The sequence below is a fragment of the Sipha flava genome, unplaced genomic scaffold, assembly GCF_003268045.1.
Source record: "Sipha flava isolate LNK unplaced genomic scaffold, YSA_version1 310_pilon_pilon, whole genome shotgun sequence".
Classification (NCBI taxonomy): domain Eukaryota; kingdom Metazoa; phylum Arthropoda; class Insecta; order Hemiptera; family Aphididae; genus Sipha; species Sipha flava.
Genome location: NW_020272989.1, coordinates 159588 through 180397, shown reverse-complemented (window position 1 = coordinate 180397; position 20810 = coordinate 159588). Strand labels below are relative to the sequence as shown.

The 20810-nt window shown below is 28.3% G+C and overlaps 2 protein-coding genes across 2 annotated transcripts; both read right to left on the bottom strand.

The window, feature by feature from the left end:
- Nucleotides 1–1291: 1291 nt before the first annotated feature.
- On the bottom strand, nucleotides 1292–4335 carry LOC112686476 (myosin-J heavy chain-like). Its single transcript, XM_025558753.1, has 12 exons — nucleotides 4228–4335; nucleotides 4109–4150; nucleotides 3956–4012; nucleotides 3774–3896; nucleotides 3617–3714; nucleotides 3377–3515; nucleotides 3194–3322; nucleotides 3019–3129; nucleotides 2375–2518; nucleotides 2229–2311; nucleotides 1901–2150; nucleotides 1292–1435 (listed from the first exon to the last, which is right to left on the bottom strand). Exons 1-12 carry the CDS (start codon nucleotides 4333–4335, stop codon nucleotides 1292–1294), a joined length of 1428 nt encoding a protein of 475 aa, XP_025414538.1.
- An 895-nt stretch (nucleotides 4336–5230) lies between these two features.
- On the bottom strand, nucleotides 5231–19076 carry LOC112686475. Its single transcript, XM_025558752.1, has 16 exons — nucleotides 19022–19076; nucleotides 17762–17880; nucleotides 15304–15633; nucleotides 14122–14180; nucleotides 13943–14006; nucleotides 13756–13837; nucleotides 9420–9536; nucleotides 9172–9304; nucleotides 8982–9099; nucleotides 8810–8896; nucleotides 8545–8668; nucleotides 7123–7252; nucleotides 6594–7039; nucleotides 6376–6482; nucleotides 5668–6046; nucleotides 5231–5463 (listed from the first exon to the last, which is right to left on the bottom strand). The coding sequence occupies exons 1-16, from the start codon at nucleotides 19044–19046 to the stop codon at nucleotides 5231–5233; spliced, it is 2553 nt and encodes an 850-aa protein (XP_025414537.1). The 5' UTR covers nucleotides 19047–19076.
- Nucleotides 19077–20810: the final 1734 nt, after the last annotated feature.

Here is a 20810-nt window from a genome sequence, read left to right as displayed (position 1 = left end):
TTAGGTATCATATAACCATAGGCGTAGGGTGATCAAATATATTGGGGGAGCTGCAAAAACAACAATAATAATATTAAAAAAAAAAAAAATACTAAACTAAATGAAAATAAGACTACTCGACGAAATGAGCAAAAATAAGACAAATAATTCTTGGGGGGCTAATATTCGCACTGGGGGGCTAAGCCCCCTCCCAAGCCCCCCCTAGATACGCCTATGTATATAACACCAGGATTTGACAACCTTTTTACTTACGCGAATCATATTTTTTACCAGCTTTTCAATTATCAGTTATAAATTTTTCAACAGTTTTTCTAATAATTATGAACAATTTAGGATAAACTGCAAAAAAACTACAATATTTACGGCATACTAGTTATCAATAAAATTGAGTTTTCGTTGTCATCAAAAAAGTAATAAATATAGAGACCAAAAATTTTTATTGAACACTATCATCACCATTCAGTATACTCCGTGAATACATTTTTGAGATATTTATAGATGTTTGAACATTTTATGTTTCCAAGCTTTTTTTTGTAAGTTGTCAATACAATTATTTTGGATTAACAAAAATGTTTGAAAATGTAAAACGAAGTTTTTTAAAAAGACATTTTACTGGATAATAAAAAGAAAATTTAACTAAATTTATGAAAGAAAAATATATTTATGAAATTTATTATAAATAGATATCTCATAAAAATCTACCTAATTTTTGTTATTAAAAATTAAGGTTTAAAAATTGGTTACAAAATGTTTATAAAATTTACTTTGCAGCTAAAAATTAAAGCTTTTAGCTGAAAGTTTACAAACATTTTTATACGTGTTTGAAAATCAAATATTGAAATGATCGTGTATATTTTGTCAAACCAAAATAATTTATCAATATCTTACGAAAAAACCCACGAAAATTTGAAATTTTCAAATATCTATAAATAGCTCAACATTTGAGAAAATTTAGAAAAAATTCCGCATTATCAAAAAAATTATGATCGATAAATCTTTTTTTTTTTTTTTTTTAATTTTTCGTTAGTTTTTTGCAATTATTAGGAAAACTGTTGAAAATTTTTTAAAAATAACTCCCGAAAAGTACTAATTAGACAAAATTTCTTATCAAAAATGTTTACAATTATGATGATCAGAGTAATTATTATAGTTAGTGTATACATTATAATTGTGTACACCGACAAAAAAATTTTAAAAAAAACACATCATGGTAATATTTTTTACTCAGATTTTAAAATTAAAGTTAATTTTAATTTAAAATATTAACGACACTTATCTAAATTAAGTTAGTTTATGCATCTGGTCTCGACTTGCAAACATCATTTTGAGTTTTCTTATTACAGTTCTGTACATTTTTAATTTTAATTATTTGTTCTTGGGCATTTTGAAAAATATTGAACAGTGAATCAATTTGTTTTTGCATCTTAGAAGATACCTATTAAAAAATTAATAAGTTCATATAATGTATTGAACAATTTATTAAACGTCATTGTGTTGTATATATTTTTAAAACGACAGCTTTTTAATACAATAAACAACTGTTAGTAATTTAATCGAAATAAATTAATAAAATTAATAGTAATGACTGTACAACACATAAACATTAAAAACATTATTTTGTGCAACATAATTAGATAATTCACGAAGGAACATAAAAACATAATACGTTTTTGTTTTAAAATCAATTCTTGATAAGATATACAATTTTTAGCATAATTTTTTCCAAAATATGTATATATTAAATATAATGTATTATAAAATTCCATTTTTAAACTCCAACAAAAATAATGAAAATAATTTATAGTTTGGAATACAATAATTCATTATTTAGGAGCATTGAGAAAATCATATAAGTCATACAACTTCTTAACTATGTGAAAAATAATAAGTTTTTGTTTACTAAAGATAGCTGTTCATCTTCAAAACAAGATTCTGCTTCGATTTTAGATACTTCATTTTGGAGTTTGTCAAGTGTATCCAAATATTCTTCGGTCAGTCCGTTTAAAAAGACCCGGGTTTTATTAATTTTTAAATCCGTTTCAGTTTTTATCTTATCTAATCGAGATTTATGTTCATTTGCTATTCGACTCGTTTCGTCATAAGTGTACTGAATGTCAGCTGAAACCTTTTCTAATTTTTCTAGTTCACTCCTAAAAAATAAACTATTAATAATTACCTATTCATTTTTATTGACTTATTTTTATTTTTATTGAGTTTATTCAATTTACTTTAATTTATTATTTTTAGCCTTTAACATCGTTAATGTTCTTAATTTATGACCAGAGTCCCCGTCGACATTCTCATTGCCCATCTACGATCATTAAATATAACACAAATATATTAATGTATAATTTATAAAAAATATTATATATACGATGTTTTTAAGTTTTTTTTGTAGTTCTTCTATAGTTTTTTCCGCCGACATTTTTATTTCCTTCTGAATAGCTAATTGTTCTTGAGCTGCAAATAATGCAACGGGTAATTGATTTGTGTGATTAAGACGTTTTTTGAAATACTCCTAAAAGAAAACATAATTAGTATTTTTATATCCATTTGATAGGAATTTAAAATACGTATGAAATTATTTGCTTAAAATAAAATTTTTTTATAGATACATGTATATTTATATATTGTAAAAAACAGATTATATCTAATCAAAAATGTATAATATCAAATCAGATACTAAATTTAAAATATTAATATTAAAAAAATATTAACAATGAAAAATAAAAAGTGTTGACAATACAACAGTAATAATAATAATTATAATGTTAATAACAACGGTAATAATAATAAGTCACATGAGGAACGATGTATATATTAATAAACATTTAATTTTTTTGTTTCCAAGTTAAAAATAGAAATATATTCATAAAAAATTTAGTGCGCAATAAAAAACGTAATAAAAACGTAAAGCTTATAGGTCATAGAAGAATTGGCATTAATTCGATTGAAGTTATAACTTTTAACTTATAACAATCAAATCGAATTTTTTTTGTAAAATTATGTACAACGCACTTTTATCTGATTGAATTCAGTTTCGTACACATTTGTTAACCTTGCCTTTTCTTTGCACAAGTTACTGGCTCGAAATATTTCATACTCTTTAACTCGAAGGGCGTTCATGTACTAAAATTTGAAATACATTAACCGTTCAATGCAAATAAATACTTCATTATTTTATAATGCTAACCATTTTTTTCTTTTCGTTTAACTCGTCCATTTGATGTGCCATAATGGATTTTAAGTCATCCGAACGATTTTTAACACTATCGAGCTCTGCTCTTTGCTTAGCCTTGCTGTCTTCATCGGTTTCAGTATTCTGAAGACAATATTTTATATTTATCCGGATCATCAAATCGTTACGTTAACTTACCTTTTCTATAGCCGCTAATTGTGAGTTAACCTCATTAAAGTCACGTTGGACTTCTTCAAACTGTTTCTCGCTGAGGTGCAATTCTTTTTTCGATTTCTCTAATTTTACACGGTATTTGGACACGTCTAATACTACCTGACTGAAAGTGAATAAAATATACATATTATGAATAAATTATCAGTACGGTAACGATTACAACGTGGAACAATAACAGAGAAAAATTATCATAATGATATTTACTCAAATTCGTTGTCTATAACTTGGTACTCTTTATGTAGTTCATTTAACTCGTTTTCCATCAATTCATTCGTATTGTTTTCGTTGCCATTATTAGGTATCTAAAAAAATTGTTTTGTTTAAAAAAATAATCATTACAACAGCTGTGATGAATATTCACGATGTTGCACATAGACTTGATAATTTCTCGTGCCTTTTCGATTTGGCAGCGATCTTCTTGGAAACCATCCAACACTGATTTTAATTTCAACATTTCTCGATTCAAAATATCCAATTTCAATTGCTGCATGAAAATAAATAATTTTAATGATGATCTTTTTATTAACGAGAAACACAAAATACCATTTCTTTTTTTCCTGGAAATACAATTTCACCAGTTTTTGTTTGATTGAAAGGCCTCTAAATATAAAATATGTTTTTTATTTTATCCTTGAACACCACTAAAAATATAATTTATAAACCATTAATTAAAAATCGTATTCATGAAATAAGTACCCTAGCGCAAAGCTGTTTTTTCAATTTGATACTTTTGTTGTTCTATAAAATAAAAAAACATGCATAAATTAGTAGAATAACGTAATTATTAATAGTTTAATTCAAAGTTAAATGTTTACCTCTTCCTCCAACATTAATTTTATTTTTGCGTTTTGTTGCATTAACGTTTCTATTTGATGTTTTACCTCTACTAAAGCAAAATTAATTTTTTCGTCTTCGATACTCATTTTTCCAAATTTAATTTATTGATATTATAATTTATAATCAGGTAATTACAGATTAAATTTTTTTTTTTTAATGTAATACTATAAAATAAATTATTGTGGAATTACCATGGCAACTGTTTCAGTTAAATACTATAAGGTCTGAAGCGACATCAATGATCAATATTTAAAGTAATTCTATATATTCGAATGCTATGTTTTTTCATATATTTTGATGTATTTAAAATTTGCAATATTTTCTTAATAACGATTCTAAGTCGAACAAATTAGCTGATCAAATTTTGCGTTTTTGAACGAGCAACTATTGACAAGCGCCGGGTTAAGGTCATCCATTTACATATTACTCGATTATTTGCATCATATAATTTTCTATTCTATAGCTACTATGATTATTCTTGGTTGATGAGCTTACTGTGCAAATATAAATTGATTTATTTATTTTAATTAGTTATTCGTCTTTTAAGTAGATTTTGTTATGGTATAATGTATATTATCCAACTTCAAAGATCATATTAATATTGTTTCGTCGTTAGTGCTGCACATAGGATTTTTTTCGAGGAGGGGGGGGGGTCAAGGTAAAAATATAACACATTTTACAATTAACAAAATTATGCAAATCCTTTATATATTTTGACTTAAATAATTTTTGTCATGTAACTTTGACTTCAATTTTATACATACACTATTAGTTTAAAAGTAAATTATAATATGACGTAATATACTTTTTAATTATTTTTTTCCATTGTAATTATAAATCTAAAACTTAATCTTAACCTAACCTCTGTCTTTTATTTGATGATTTACTCATCTCATTAATTATATCATTCGGAACTTCTATATATCTAAGAATATTTAATAAAGCTAGACTATTAAGCCTATTTTTTCCTATTGTATTTCTTTAGTAGGTCTTAATACGTCGTAATGTTGAAAACGACCGTTTTCCAGTGGCTGTGGTTACTGGTAAAGTAATAAATATTTGCAGCAATTTTGAAATGATTGGGTATGTTTGAGGATCGCACTGAAAGTACAGACCTGTAACAATTTTTTTTGTTTGAATAATTTCTGACTGATGCTTAAAACTATTTTGCCATAATTGTAATTCAGCAGTTTTCGAATATTCACTTATATCACCTAAATTATTTTCATATATTATATTTTTATATATTTCTGAAAGTAATTTAAAACTTTCTTCGATATCATTGCTAATTTTAAAGTCAGAATTAGGAAATAAACAAGTAAAGCTGCTTAATATATTCTCGTGTGTTGAAAATCGATCATGCAGTTGATCTATAAAATTATTCAAGAAAAGGATAAATATTGTAACACGGTAATAACTTTCTGGATTGTTTATGGCTACATTACTTCTATGTGCTTGGCGACCTGATATTCTGGGAATACAAACATCAATTCCAATTTTATTACAATATGTTTCAACAGACTTAAATACTCTACTAAACTCTTTAATAGCATTCACACGAATATCTTTTAATGCGTTTTGAGTAACATTGGCAAAATAAAGAGCTTGTTTTAAATCTAAACTTTCAGTTAGTAAAAATCTACTCAGTCGCACAGATATTGAAAATAATTTAACTAAAATTATGAATGATACTTGGAACATAGATTGGTTTATTGAAGCTGAAAGTTGATTAGCTGTTGATGATGTATCAACATCTGTCCAAAAAGAAATTTCTTCTATAGAAGATATAATTGCAGGCTGAATTCATGAAATAGCATGACAGCATCATGGCGCTTAATCTACCAATCTATTGGAGAAAAATGATTTTAGCTTTTGTAATTTTTCACTTGAAAATATCTTTGTAATTGTAGACTGGAGAATATTTAATGTTTTAGGATATCCAAAGAAATTACAAATCGTCTGCATAGTATCTATACAATTTCTTATTTCAGAAATTTGGCAAGTAAAAGACACAGCTAAATTTACTGCATCATATCATTGTCCAACTATATATTTTGTTTCTATTCCTAAAGATTGAAAGTTTTGTAATATTGTATCAGCTAATGCCTTCTACTCATATTTTTTACTTCAACAAACTGTACAAATTTTCCCTCAATTTCTTTTTCACCAGAATTAACATATCTGATACATAAAGTTAATTTTTCCTTCTTTGATATATCACTTGTTTCATCAGCTAAAATTGTGAATGATTTTGCAGCGTTGATGTTTTTTACAAAGTGTTGTAGAATAAGAATGTTATAAGTCGTTAATATTTAATTTTGTATGTGCCAGCTTGTGTACATACCATTTTTAGCACATGGCACCAAATGATTTTCAAGATCTTTGTCACCAGCGTCGACTCTAAATCTCAATAACTGTCTAAAATTGTCATAATTATGCATTTTGTCATCTTCAATACCAATTATACCTCTATCTCTGTGACCTCTGAGTGCAATTCCCTGCTTTCCACAAAATAATACCGTTTTTATCATAGGAATAATACGATTTTGATTTTCCTGAATTTCTTTCTTTAAATTATCATTGACCTGAACTTCAATTGATTCAACTTGATTATTTTTTACAGCAAAAAAAAGCATCATACTTGTATTGGCAAGTTTCATGATAATCTGAAGCTTCATGTGTTTTAAAAAATCCGTTAACTCCAAGTGCTTTTTTCCAGTTATCAAATTTTTTTTAAAAACCAATTTACCTAAGACTTGATGGTTGCCTCTTCCAACACTTTTATCAAGACTAAAAATACACATAGTTTGCAGTATGCACCATTTTCTTTTTTAGAAAAACATAACCATTTATATTGCAAAAGCCAAATGTACTGGAATTTTAAGTTTCTTTTTCCAGTTTTAGGAAAATTATAACCAGGCATTGGAATCCAAAGCTTATTTAATGCAAGCACCTTTTCATCATTAAATAACTGTGATAGAAATAACAAACAATAATTATACACTCAAACCAAAACAAAAATATCATTATATCAAACTTAAAGTTTTTCCTACATAAAAAGATATATCATTATTACATTCATATTCTTGTTTATTACATTTTATTATTTCATCAATATCAACCGCATAAAATAAAAGCTGATATTAGATATAAAAAGCAAAAAATTAAAAATATACAAATAGCATTATGACAATACCTAGTTAGACATTCATAAATTGAATACAAGCAAATATTCGTTAATATAATTGTCATAATTGACATACTGTTCGCTAGTTAAGTGTTTTTTGGTGATAGCTCAAGCAAAGAAAAAAGCTGTGCATGAAATTTGAACAAAAAAAAAATTGTAAATTTATGTATGGGACAAAATTAGATAGGTACTTAATGCATAATAGTTATACTCGTATTCTCATTATAATTTTTTTATCAAAATTATTTTATCAAATTTATGTTTATTCAAAGACCATATTTTTAATAGAGATAAATGATAATGACATAATATTATTATATATCTACCACATCATAGATACCTAAAAGCATTGATTATAGAATAGACTAATCTATAATCAATGATAGTAGGTATTCAATACTAGTTATTCATATTTCAAACTTGTAAAATTTGTAAATTTTAACCTATACCTCGGAGAACATTTTGGGGGGAGGAAGTAACAACCTCTTAACCCCCCCCTACGTGCGCCACTGTTCGTCGTTCTTATTGCGATTTTATGTATCGGCAGAATAGTATACACTATACCTTTTTTTTTTGCATTCGTATTTCTTTCTTCGATTGCTTTGACTGAAATTTAAGCGTGACACAGAATATATTCTACAACAGAACATTAGCTATTACATATATGTTATATATGTGTATACATGGACATCTGCAGGCATTCATATAAGGCTGACAAAGGTAATTTCAAAAATAAATAATCATTTCATGTTAATATCATATAAGTTTTATTACGTGTAAGTAAAAAATTTACAAAAATATAACTCATTAGTTTATAATCCAAAGGTATGGACATTTATTTCTTTTCCACCTCCGCTCTACTCACTCAAGGGGAGACGCTTAGCTTACATATAAACTTTTTATAAAAATGTACGTAGTATTCTAAAAAAAATTGAATTTTACAATGAAAAACTAATTAATTGTTTATAATTAATATTAAAACAATATGTATAGATACCAGAAGAAGTATTTTAAATTACGAGACGTTATTAAAATAAAAAACCTTTAACATACTAATATTTTAAATTTCAAAAATAAAGTTAAAAAAATATTTATTTATTCCATTGACATTTTTGTAAAACGATTTCGACCGCTTCAGCGATTGATTCGGAAACAGGCACTTTTCCTCGAGATGCAAAATCTGCCAAGTACATTCTACCACGATTGTAATCATTTATCGCTGTTTGCGTTAACTGAAATAATAAATATTGATCAATTAAATTGGGCACTTATACGTTTCTTAATAAAAAAAAATAAAAAAAAATATACAAAAATACATAGTAATAATGTATATAATACTAATATGTTTATGTGTGTTGATTATATATTAATACCTTTTCTCCACGAACAGTACTATTATTTTTGCTGAGATGCTGTATACATAAAACCATTTTACAATTTTTAGCGATACAATATGCTGCCTAAAAAAATCATATAAAAATTATCATCAATATTTAAAAATATCATTCTTAAATATGATTTAATGATTATAATAATGTAATTTACCAGCGTCATGGTTGCTAACGATCTTGAATTATTTGGGATTACAAATAACATCGTACACGCATTCGATAAAAACGATAAATCCATCTTCGTTACTATGTGATACGTTAAATTGGCTTTTCTAAAAAAAAAAAAGAGCAATATGATTAAACCAATAACGAGTGATAAAAAATTACACACTAATATTACTCACTTAATCATAGGAACTGCGATGTCTTTTGTCCATTTGATATCATAACCGTTTTCACCTACCAGATAAATATCTACTATTTTTGAAGATCCAGTCGTATTTGTACATTCTCGTGGCAGACACAACGATCTATCGGCTGTTGCACAACATGGACATCCAACAAGGAAACATTTAATAACAGTTATTATATTTTAATAACATTCTTTACTCGTAATATTTTTTAAATTTAAATTTTTCGTTTTAAAACTTACTGATATCGAATCCGTCGAATTTTCGATTGGGTTCTTCCGGTAGTCGAAGATAATATTTAGAAGAGAAAAGATGAAATTGATCGAACGTAAAATATTCTTGATGTATAGTTCCAACAGCTGTGTATGTACAGTTACAATAATAATGGTCATAACCTTTTTTTAAATTTCAATAAAATCACTGTGGGGTTCGGAAATGGTTAATAAAGGGTTGTGTGTTACATTTACGTCATGAAATGTGTTTTTTGAGAGTAAATAATAATAATTAGTGTAAGTAGAAATAATGAGTTAAAAGTTCATATTCCATTCGGTTATAGTGACGTCATCATTTATTAAGTGTTCAACGCTATACGATGACCAACTGTTATATTTACTACACATATTAATTTATCCATTGATTACATAATAGCGCAATAAGTATTTTGAACACAAATTATAGTTCATCGAGAAGTTTATTAATTATTAAGTTAGTGTAGTTAATAGTTGTCGATTATCTACTATAGTATCGCGGTCGTCAAGACCGTAGCCAGAAAAATGTTTTTTTTTTTTTTTTGGGGGGGGAGTTAGAGTATAAATATGTTATATTATGTTAAAAATATGAAATTATAAAAACATTTAAATTAAGAACATGACATTTTTTTAAAATTTCGATAGGTAACTACGGAGGTACATCATCTTATATTACTACATTAATAATTATATTTTATTATACTTTAGTATACAAGTTAAATATATATATATATATATATATATATATATATATATATATATATCAAAAAAACAAAAATTTATTCAACGTACTACAATATGACTATACTAATTTAATTTTCCTTGAGGTATTTGAAAATCTTTTGATAACTTCTTCAGTGTCAATTTAAATACCTCTATGTACACTCATAAGAACGTTAGTTCTACTAACCTTTCTTGTCCGGTTCTGTTTCTTAAAAACGTTTTTAGGCATTTTAAAGTTGAAAACGTTCTGTCAGGTGTTGATACGGGCAAAGTTCCCAACACATTCAATAAATAAGAAATTGACGGAAAAAATCTAAAATGCACTGGGACAACGCGTTTAAAACATTTGATGGCCTATCTTTTTCCAAAATCTTGGTACATTTTGTCTGCCATAGCAAAAATTCTGCTTCAATTAGCCAGTGAGTTTGGATTATCAAAAAAAAAAAAAAAAACAACACAAGATTTAATATCTTTATATTTTTTGTTGCCACAAAATTTAGGGATAAAGTTTTGTAGGCTTATTATTAATTGTTTCTTGTTATTAAATCGTTCATTTAGTTGTTGAAAAAGTCGTCTAATAAAGGTATGTAAATTGAAATTCGAAAATATTCTTCGGGATCATTGATTTCAATATTGATGCGTTTAGTTTGGCGATAATTAATTCTTGGCATAGCTATTTTATTATTAACTGATTCTAACATGGTTTTAGATTTATTAAATAAAATTGAAAATTCTTCATTGGCATTTTCTCGCATTTTCATTAAAATGTCGGATATGTTTTTAATATGTTCATATGCTTCATAAAGATCGCAGTTAACTTTTTGTAAAATGTTGCAAAGGTTATTATTGCATTTATTTTATATCTACTTATTTTAATGATATAAATGTAAATTTCATACTTACGTCAAAAAAATTAAACCACTCCCAAAACAAAATCCTGGGCACGCCCTTGATTATAGGAATAGTATTTGTAATTGAATTGAATAATCCGGATAATCCATGAAATCTAGATTTCCTAAATTCGGATGTGCTCATCACTAGTTCTTGGTGTTACGAACATGCATAAATGTAGATCCTTACGAATTTTATTACATAGGAGGGACCACATAAATCGTAATAGTAGAGATTGGGAAATTATTATAAATAATATAATATTCGCAACAATAGAAAGGAACTATTAATTTAAATCAGAAAGTAACGCAAACACATATTATATATACCGTATGGCTACATTCCAAAGTGTAATATTAAGAATAACTATTATAGAAAGGCATCAATATGATATATTACAGAGATGTAGGTCCTTACGAATTATATTGTAGAGAAGACAAATAGTACATAATAAATATTAAAAACAACTATTATAGAAAGGCATCAGTAGGATACATGCAAAATGCGGAATTCACGAGGTCAACTGATTACATAGGTAATCTAATGTTGGATACACAAAATATAAGTAGCATCAATCTAAAATGCCAAGGTGAACCGCATAATACGAGTGGTTTAGCATTCACTAGGCCCTCCCCGGTTAGGATAATCCAATTATGAGAATCAGGGTATATAAGGGAGTCCCAAATAGACCAATATTCAGATGTGTTTTAATCCAAGCTTAGCAAGAACCTCCACATAAGATAATACCGTGATTATTATACTTAGAATTAATTTCAATGAATAAATGTTTTTTGGACTTAAAATAATTTGTCAATAAATAATAAATATTCACAGTCTAGTGATTATTTAGTAAACATATCCTATCACATCCTCATCTCAAAGGTTGAACTGACCACACGCAATATTGGTATATACTTAAAAATATTTTGTTTTAATATTTCTGTACGCTGAATTGATGATTTAAAGAAGTTACAAATGGTATGGATTGTTCCTATAGAATTTCGAAATTATTGAATTTTACAAGAATGACTTAATACTAGGTTTAAAGAGTGAGCACTACAGTGGACGTACAGTGCTTTAGGATAATTTTCTCTAATTTTAGCTAGTACGGCATTTAAATGGCTACTCATAGCCGCCGCTCCATCATAACCTTGACCACATAATAATTCTAAACGTATTTTTATACTGTTTAATGAATTTAAAATACTTGATATCCTATTTTCGGTAAAATCAATTACTGGAACAAATGTTAAGAAATCTTCTCTTATTTTAAATTCATTATAATTATCAGACATCTATGTATCGCATATATAATGACATTTTTTCAATTTTGCTTATGTCGGTTATTTCACCTACCATAGTTGAAACACTTTGATTTATTTATTCTATTGACTATTTTTTCAAGAATTAAATTTCTACAAATCGAAATAAATTCATTTTGTATATCCGGGCTAGTATAAAGTGCGTTACATGGAGCATTTTCAGTATGATTTTTTAATTTAGAATCTCCAGATTCAACACGCATTCGTAAAATTTCACGAAAATTACCATTATTTATGATAGCTTCGTCCAAAATCCGAAGTACCCTAAAATGGAATTTCTTGCCTGCCCATGGGTTAGTTAATAATGCATTATTATTATAGTATTAACTAATGGACGAAGTTTTTTTATTTTCTTCGATCTGTTTATTTAACCTATATCAATTTGTTGAACAATATTTGGTTGTAAACCCCGTTGTGCAGATAAAAAGTGTTCATCAGATTCTACAGACTTTTTACGGTACAAATAAATTGAATGTGATTGAAAAGTTTCCAACGCAGAGTCCCTAATTTAATGGAATTTCCTTTTCCTGCTTATTCCCTGGAAAAAACTACACAATATTTGCACAAAATGCCATTTAACAGATCTGAGTAGGTCAACCATGAATACTGATCTATCCAATGACGTTGGAATCGCAAATTTCATTTTCCACTCACAGGAAACTTATAATTGTTTGGAGGACTTCGTGGGTTGTTTAATAATTTTTCTTTGATATTCAACTTATTAATACTATCATTTACAAATTTTCCAATATCAAACATACTAACAGATTTAACTGCTATTAACTTATTGCACTGATCTTCAACTTCCTCGTGATTATTAGAACTCAAAAAATTTCTAAGCTATTAATTTTTTTTGTTTTTTTGATTTTGGCTCAGTAGAAATCCAAGATGATAAATTGGATTGTGAAGATTTATTCATTTTTTAAAAATAATTAACTCCCACGTGCATAGGTATTTAAATGAAAAATTCACGAACTTTTAAAGCAACAAAACAACTATGTACCAAAAAAATATACGTCGTGTAATTATTTTAATTAGTGTTATTAAATTAAAAAATACTTCTTAAATAAAAGGCTTGTGTCTTATTTAATCACGTTCATACCTCAGCAGTCCTGACATCAACAGTTTCTTATTATTATTTTAATTTTATATTTTACACAGTAAAAAATTTAATTTTGATCATTAAAATATTAAAACATTTTTAATACCTTTTAATATTGAGAAAATCGATAACTTTTAAACTTTATAACATATTCAATTTTGTTTTCGGTATTTCCATCGCATCGTGAATCATATGGGATATCTGGTATGAAAATATCATATTGAGATCAAAAAGTTTTAACAAAAAAAAACCGCTTCCGATCCCCTTAATACAGTTTAATGCGTTAAATTACCTTTACAATCTTCGAACTTAAGATTCATTATCTCGCGTTCGGATGTATTTTGATTAGTCAGTAACCGAAGAGCCACCATCGCCTGCGGGGAAATTAAAAATCTATTATCATTAGTATAACGAGTGTAGCGCAGAACGCGAACGATTGTATATCAATTGTGAGCTGTGACTTTTCATGTAATACGTACGTCAAAAAAGTTAATTTTTCCGGAAACTTTAGTGTCAAACATGTTAAACACATGGCGTATATTTCTAAAACGAGAATTACAGTTGTACAATACGAGTCAGCCACATTGTAGTTATTACACGTAATATTATATAATATTATATAATTATGACATTATAATACTGATCTAAGGTTTCTCACCCGTATGTGATGTTGCTCTTGGTAGTACTGTTACTCTGATGGGTTTCGTGTTTCAAAATCTAAATGGAAAACAATAATCCGATAAGACACGGGTTTCTAGTGCTAGTCGTTTTGTTTGTAAATGTTATAAAGCGATTCGATTCAAATATGAGGACCTACTGAATTTTTCAAGTTATTTTTTGATTGTGAAATATTACCCAAAGATTTGATTACGGGTAATTTTTTTCATCAAATATTAATTATTCATAAACTGATTGTTTTTATCTTACGAGTTTTAAGAACGTTATAAAAGCACGATTTTGTTAAATCTTATAATTTTACAATCTTACATCTTACGATTTTAACAACCAGTAAAAAAACTTAGCATTGGTCTTGAATACAATTGTTAAACCATTAAGCGATTTTTTTTACTTGTAAAATTAAAGACATTTTAAGGGTCTTTAATTAAAAAAAATACATTATTTATAAACTATCATAACTGAACATTTTTTTTTTTATTTAAAGTATTTGTTAAATAAATCTTAAATCATAATACTAAAATTTTGTTTGTATAAAAACCATGTTATTTTATCAATGAAAATTGTATTCTAAATATTAAATTAAAAGTATTATGAGTGTTATTTATAAAATATTTTATCGTATACGTAACTTTAACTATTCAAACTATTATCTTATCTCCTAGAATCTAGGACCTAGATCAATTATATATTATATATTTTTTTAGTTTTGTTATATGAATAATATTATTTTTAATTATAAAATGTAATGACTTATAAATAACTGATATGTACTCGTTTCAAGAAAAATACTTTTTGATCGTATAATTTTGAAATGTTTATAGTAAATAATAAAATAACAAAGATTCGAATAAAACTTTTTACTGATAAAGTATAAAATTATATATTTTTTAATTTATTGTGCGTTAAAAAGTATAAACAATACAATATAGGTGTTTCAAGGGTCTCACATAACCATAAGGCGGTACTGCTTTTAAAAAAAAATTGATAATTATTTGGAAAATAAGGGGTACAAATAAACAGGGGTGTCGGGAGAAGAGTGTGCGTAAGATCAAAAGATCAAAACGTACGCGAAACGCTTTTGAGTTTAAAATTGAACATTCAAAACGTGGATATATCGTTGCGCTACTGTACGCTGCGTACAATTATTACTGTATTGGCTCACCTGGGTTATTCCACGCAAGGCAAGCGGTATATTGTCGAACACCAATATCCCTTGGTCAGTAGCGATTTCATGCAGCACCGTTAGGGCTTCTCGTATGTCGTCTGCTTCTCTGGAAGAGATTTGTTCACCGGCCACTGTTGATCCGGTCACTGCGTCAGGTGGATGGATGACCAACACCAGGTTGTTTCGGTGACCGCAAGTGAGGCTTGCTGATTCTATGCCGCCGACCACATTTCTGGTCTGGCTGTCAATCACGTATAACAAAATGGACGCGTTCTCCTTGGCTGCGTGCTCGGTTTCAATGAGATCTTCACTCCAATGGTCGACTTGCTATGAAACAGAAATCGCAAACGTATTAAAACACGATATATAAATAAACGAATAGTTTATTAATATAAATAAATAAAAGCTAAGCCTGGATTATTATTATTATAATTGTAAAGTACAACCTATTTTTATGTTACAGTTTTTTTTATTTTATTTATTTATTCATAGTCAGTCGCAATTTTATTATATTGTAAATACGAGTATATTTTTACGTGCCTATCTGGATGGTTTTTAAGTGAATGGTCATAGTAATGTATAAGTTTTTTCCATAAATTCCCCTGATCTTTTGTCAACTATAAGTTTCCATATCCTTCTTTATCCAACTTACTCACACTCCTTGTTCCATATTTATACACATCTCACTAACTACAATCAAAATCATCCTATCCATGGAATGCTACATATTCTCAACTCCACTGAAATCTTACTCCGATTTCACATCTCATTTCTTACAATACCTCTCATATCACTACACAAACATTTAGAATAATTACTCAACCATTACCACTATATCATACTCACAATCATGAATTAAATCATAAGCTATTATTGTAAACATTTTTTGTTATTTAATCTAAATATTTATTTTATATATACTTAATATTTAACAATATAAGTATATGACACATCACTTTGTCTATGATTTAGTGATGACATTACTGATGACCATTAAATTAAATTTGAATATTACAAAATAGCAAAGTAAAGTTACATACATCTATAGAAAATATTATGTAGATTTCTATTTTATAAATACCTAGGTATATATTTAAACTATGAAAATCATAAAACTAGAAATATGTATAATATATAGGAGTTGAGCTGAACAACAATAGGATAAGGACGGGATCCTACTGGGCCAATTCGTTTAACTGAGGTATAGGGGCATTAGAATGCCAAGTCCTGGAATAGGTCATCAACTAAAATTTTTGTTTTGAAAATTTTCCAAATTTTCATTAGCCGAAAGGGGAACGTTGAAAATCATAAGATTGTTAGCCTTTGACAATCTTCCAAGAGACTCTTGATATATGTTATGTTTTTACGTGGCAGGATCACAATGGTACTCAGACTCTAACTTTTTAACTTTTTCATGAAGTAATTTAATTTCAAAAGCTAAAGAAGCTTTTTCCTCCTTGACAAGGTTTAATTCAGTGTTGAGATTATCAATATCAGTAGAGAATGATTTAAGACTAATTTCAAATCCTTTTATATTTTTAACAATGGTTTCAAGTTTTTTATCATAAGAAGAAAAACTCTCTTGAATAGTAACCAGGAATTTTCAAATATCATATAAAGTTATAACTTTATTACTACTTAACAATGGATGTCGAGCTTAATCCTTTGTTAGAATGAGTGATCATAGGCGTTGTAGGCATATTTGAAAATAGAATAAAGTACCTTCTAAAGATAAAGTAGGTAACCAGTTTGACGTTAAACGCCCGGTAAGTTTGAGTTAGGCAATACAATCTAACGGAACAGATGAACAATGAACAGCAACACCACGTACAAATTTATCAAGGTCAAGCGAAGAAGACGATAACAACTTACGTATGACCACCTACCGTAATGATGATGAAAATCAAACAAGCTACAAACTATAACGAACACATATTAGTGACATATTACACGTCCTCAGATTTTTACGTGTTACATTATTGTTTTATATTAGTAATATGTGGAAGATTACAGTTTCACGATACCTGAATATTTAACTAACTAATGTGAAATCCCCACTTATTTTTTTATGAATAAATATCAGTTATATTAGGGCGGCATTTTTATAAATTGGCACAAGGTGGCTAAGTACCTAGTGCGTTCGGTTCAGCGTCGCCGTCTTTCGATATCTTACGTGCCGAGGTTGTAAGAACCATGTAAGCATGCACACAGTTTGATCATACATTATCGAAATCACATAATATATTTTACTATTATTTTGTCGTAATTCAGCAAACGCATTACTCAGAGCACACTCGACACGATCTAAAAATATTTCGTCTTTCTTATAACTCGACCAATAACCAAGTACCTGTGGATAAATGGTCAGAATCTAAATGTTTTACACACATGAAATACTAATGCACACGTCATAATAAATTATGGCGTATTAGAATCAGTAAAATTTTTTACTTACCGGATTGTAAAAAGTTAGTCTGGCCTGTTGGAGATACGGTATGGCCAAATCTTTACGCCACGTTGTCGGATTGCACGATCCGCCCAAAAACACATCAAAATTGTTCACACCTTCTATATCTGCGAACATTGGAAAATGACGATTAGTTTTAACAGGGAAAGGATTAGCACCGGTGATGATATTATTATAATAAGACTATATAATAATTGTTTTATTCTCTTTATTGTAATTATTCAAAAATATATTCCACGGAATTATTCACCGAAATCAGGTGCGCGTTTCGACGGCATTCGTCTACCAAATGACCACTACAGTATCCGACAAAATAACAGTACACCACACAAACACCAGCTAATGGTTAACTATAAAGTAGTGTCTAAGAGTAGAATGAAACTACACATGTGAGTTATTCATGTTATTAATTGTTGATTATTTTTTGATAGGTATTCGATTGTCGACAAGAACTCACATAGCATAGATATATTTACTTAATATTTAATAAACAATTAAAAAATGTAAATAATTGTTCAATACCCATTGGTTGTACATTTCTATATATTTAACTAAGTATAAGATATTTATACGATTTTAAATTTTCATTAATTTTTAAATAATTGTTTTTGAATATTAGTAAATTTTTACAACAAGTCTCAGATTAAAAACGAAAAACTAATTATATACATTCAATGTTGTATAAAGTTTTTTATTTTAAACGTTTAAATTCTAGTCATGTACAAATATCGTTTCATTCGTTACGATTGACAAATACTGTGTAGTAAGAATCACTTGGTATTATCGACGAAAACTAACATATGGTTTCGTAACGGTGCAGTACAAATCCAACATTTAACACGGTATGTTGTTCGCCCAGGTAACATTTGTACCGTACACCATGCGTAAATTAAACGGCGAGCGCAGCAAAAACCAGACAAATGCGGAACCCCGTCATACAGCCGGAAGCGTGTCCAGTTGGTAGGACTGGTAGATCCGGGCTTACCTTGAATTTGACTCTTCAGTATACCCAAAACATGTATTTTAAAAAAAACAACAAGAATTTTTGTATTTTATTTAGTGTTATAACTATATTATATTATGATTAACTACCTACAAAGTGCATTTAAAAATATATATTCAAAATTGTTTTACAAAGACAATGTTTACATTATACTAATCAATAGTTATTCTTATAACCGAGTTTGTCCTGAATTATGATCCTGGACACGCCTCTACATGCAGGTGCAGGTGCGCCTATTTACTTACCCTGAGCGTGCCTTGTGGAACGCATCGCCGTCGATTTCGCGTACACTCTCGAGAAGTGATGTATACGAATCTGGAAACCGATTTCGCTATTACGACGTCCGTTCGGATCGTGGTAGATTTGGGGGTGAGATCGCGCGGGCACACTCGAAACGATCGCAATCTGCAGTAAGCGCGTCGTTCGTAGTTCTTGTTTCGATCACAATCTTCGGCCCCGACTTATTTATTTATTATTCGTGAAAGGCGACTCGGCGCCCGTGTGCGTGTCGAACGGCCGTTATTACGCGGGGTGCAATAACGCGTCCGGGACAGCGGCCGGTCGAAAGGTGACTGGTCTATGTTCAAAACGAAACGGACGTGACTCACCTTTTGTCCGGACATCCCTTGTACGGACGTTTTGTGACACGCGTGTGGTCGGCACGTTTCGCTTCGCGGAACCGGTCCACCGTCGTAGACGTGCCGGTACACCGTCGACATTGTATGAAAACAACGACGCGTACTATCGGGATCGGCGTCGTGCGTGTTATTTCGTGCTCCGAAACGCGTTGGTTTTTAAACTTACTTACTTCACTTTTTATTATTCGGATAGCCCGTTAAAAAGGCACGGCAGTGTATTTTTAAATTTTCCTGTTATTTTAATTGAAAAGTTAAACGCTTTTCAAGATAACCGAACGTTTACTGTGTTATGTAATATATCAATAAAAAATATTGAGATAATGTTCAAATCGCTCGTTTGATAATTTATTAATAACTCGTAATAATTTTCATTTTCCGACGATGATTATTGTCAATCTATGTTTGTTGAATACAGGCTTGTATTTTTCAGTTCAAATGATTACCTCATTATGGCATTAAGATTTACATATTTTAATTTTATTAAAATAAATATTTGAGTTAGAGTAATATAAAATAAGATAGGTACATTATATGCAGAACTTCACTTTTTTTATTTTTTTTTTTTATTTAAAATAACTTCACTTAAAATAATTTAATTACAATTATTTTTCATAGAATTCAATTGTTTTGTTTAAAATATAACAACACATAATTTTTAAAATATTTAAAAGAAAAATGGACAAACATCAAGGTGTTTGAAAATATTATTTAAAAATTGTTTCAATAAATAATTCAAGAGGAAAAAATAATTTATTCTTATATAATGCACAAGAAATTGGAATAATGTTTTTGGTATTTCTTTTAAAACCGAAAATGTTCTTTTTATAGTAGGTATATCTTTTTTATAAACGTCCGCCAAAATGTTCCTCCTAATTAATAAGATGTATAAAGTTAAATTATTTGCTCAACTCGGGTAATAGTTAAGTTTCCTATAAAGTAACACTTTCAATCGACAAATCAATAAAACTACTACTTAGTTTTAAACGCATATATAATTTATTTTTTATAATTTTATTATGAACCTTGAAATATTGACCATTTTGTATTATTCTAATTTGTGATATAAGAGGGAGGAAAACCGTCCGAACTAAATGTATATTGCTCACACAGCTCGCCATATAAATTCAGTTTGCAATAATCGTGGATTTAATTAGGAACACAATGCTATTGTACTATGTATGTATCGAAAAATTATTAAATTGGAGCGTAACAATATACAAAACTTGGTTATAAGCTAATTTAGTTAAAAGCTAATTTTATTTTAACTTGTCACTCTAATTGCAGTTTAACAATCGTAGTTTGGACTTAATCGACGAAATTTGATTCACATAAAAAACAAACAAAAAATATATAAATAATGATTTTTGGTATTTGAAATATAAAATTATATATATTT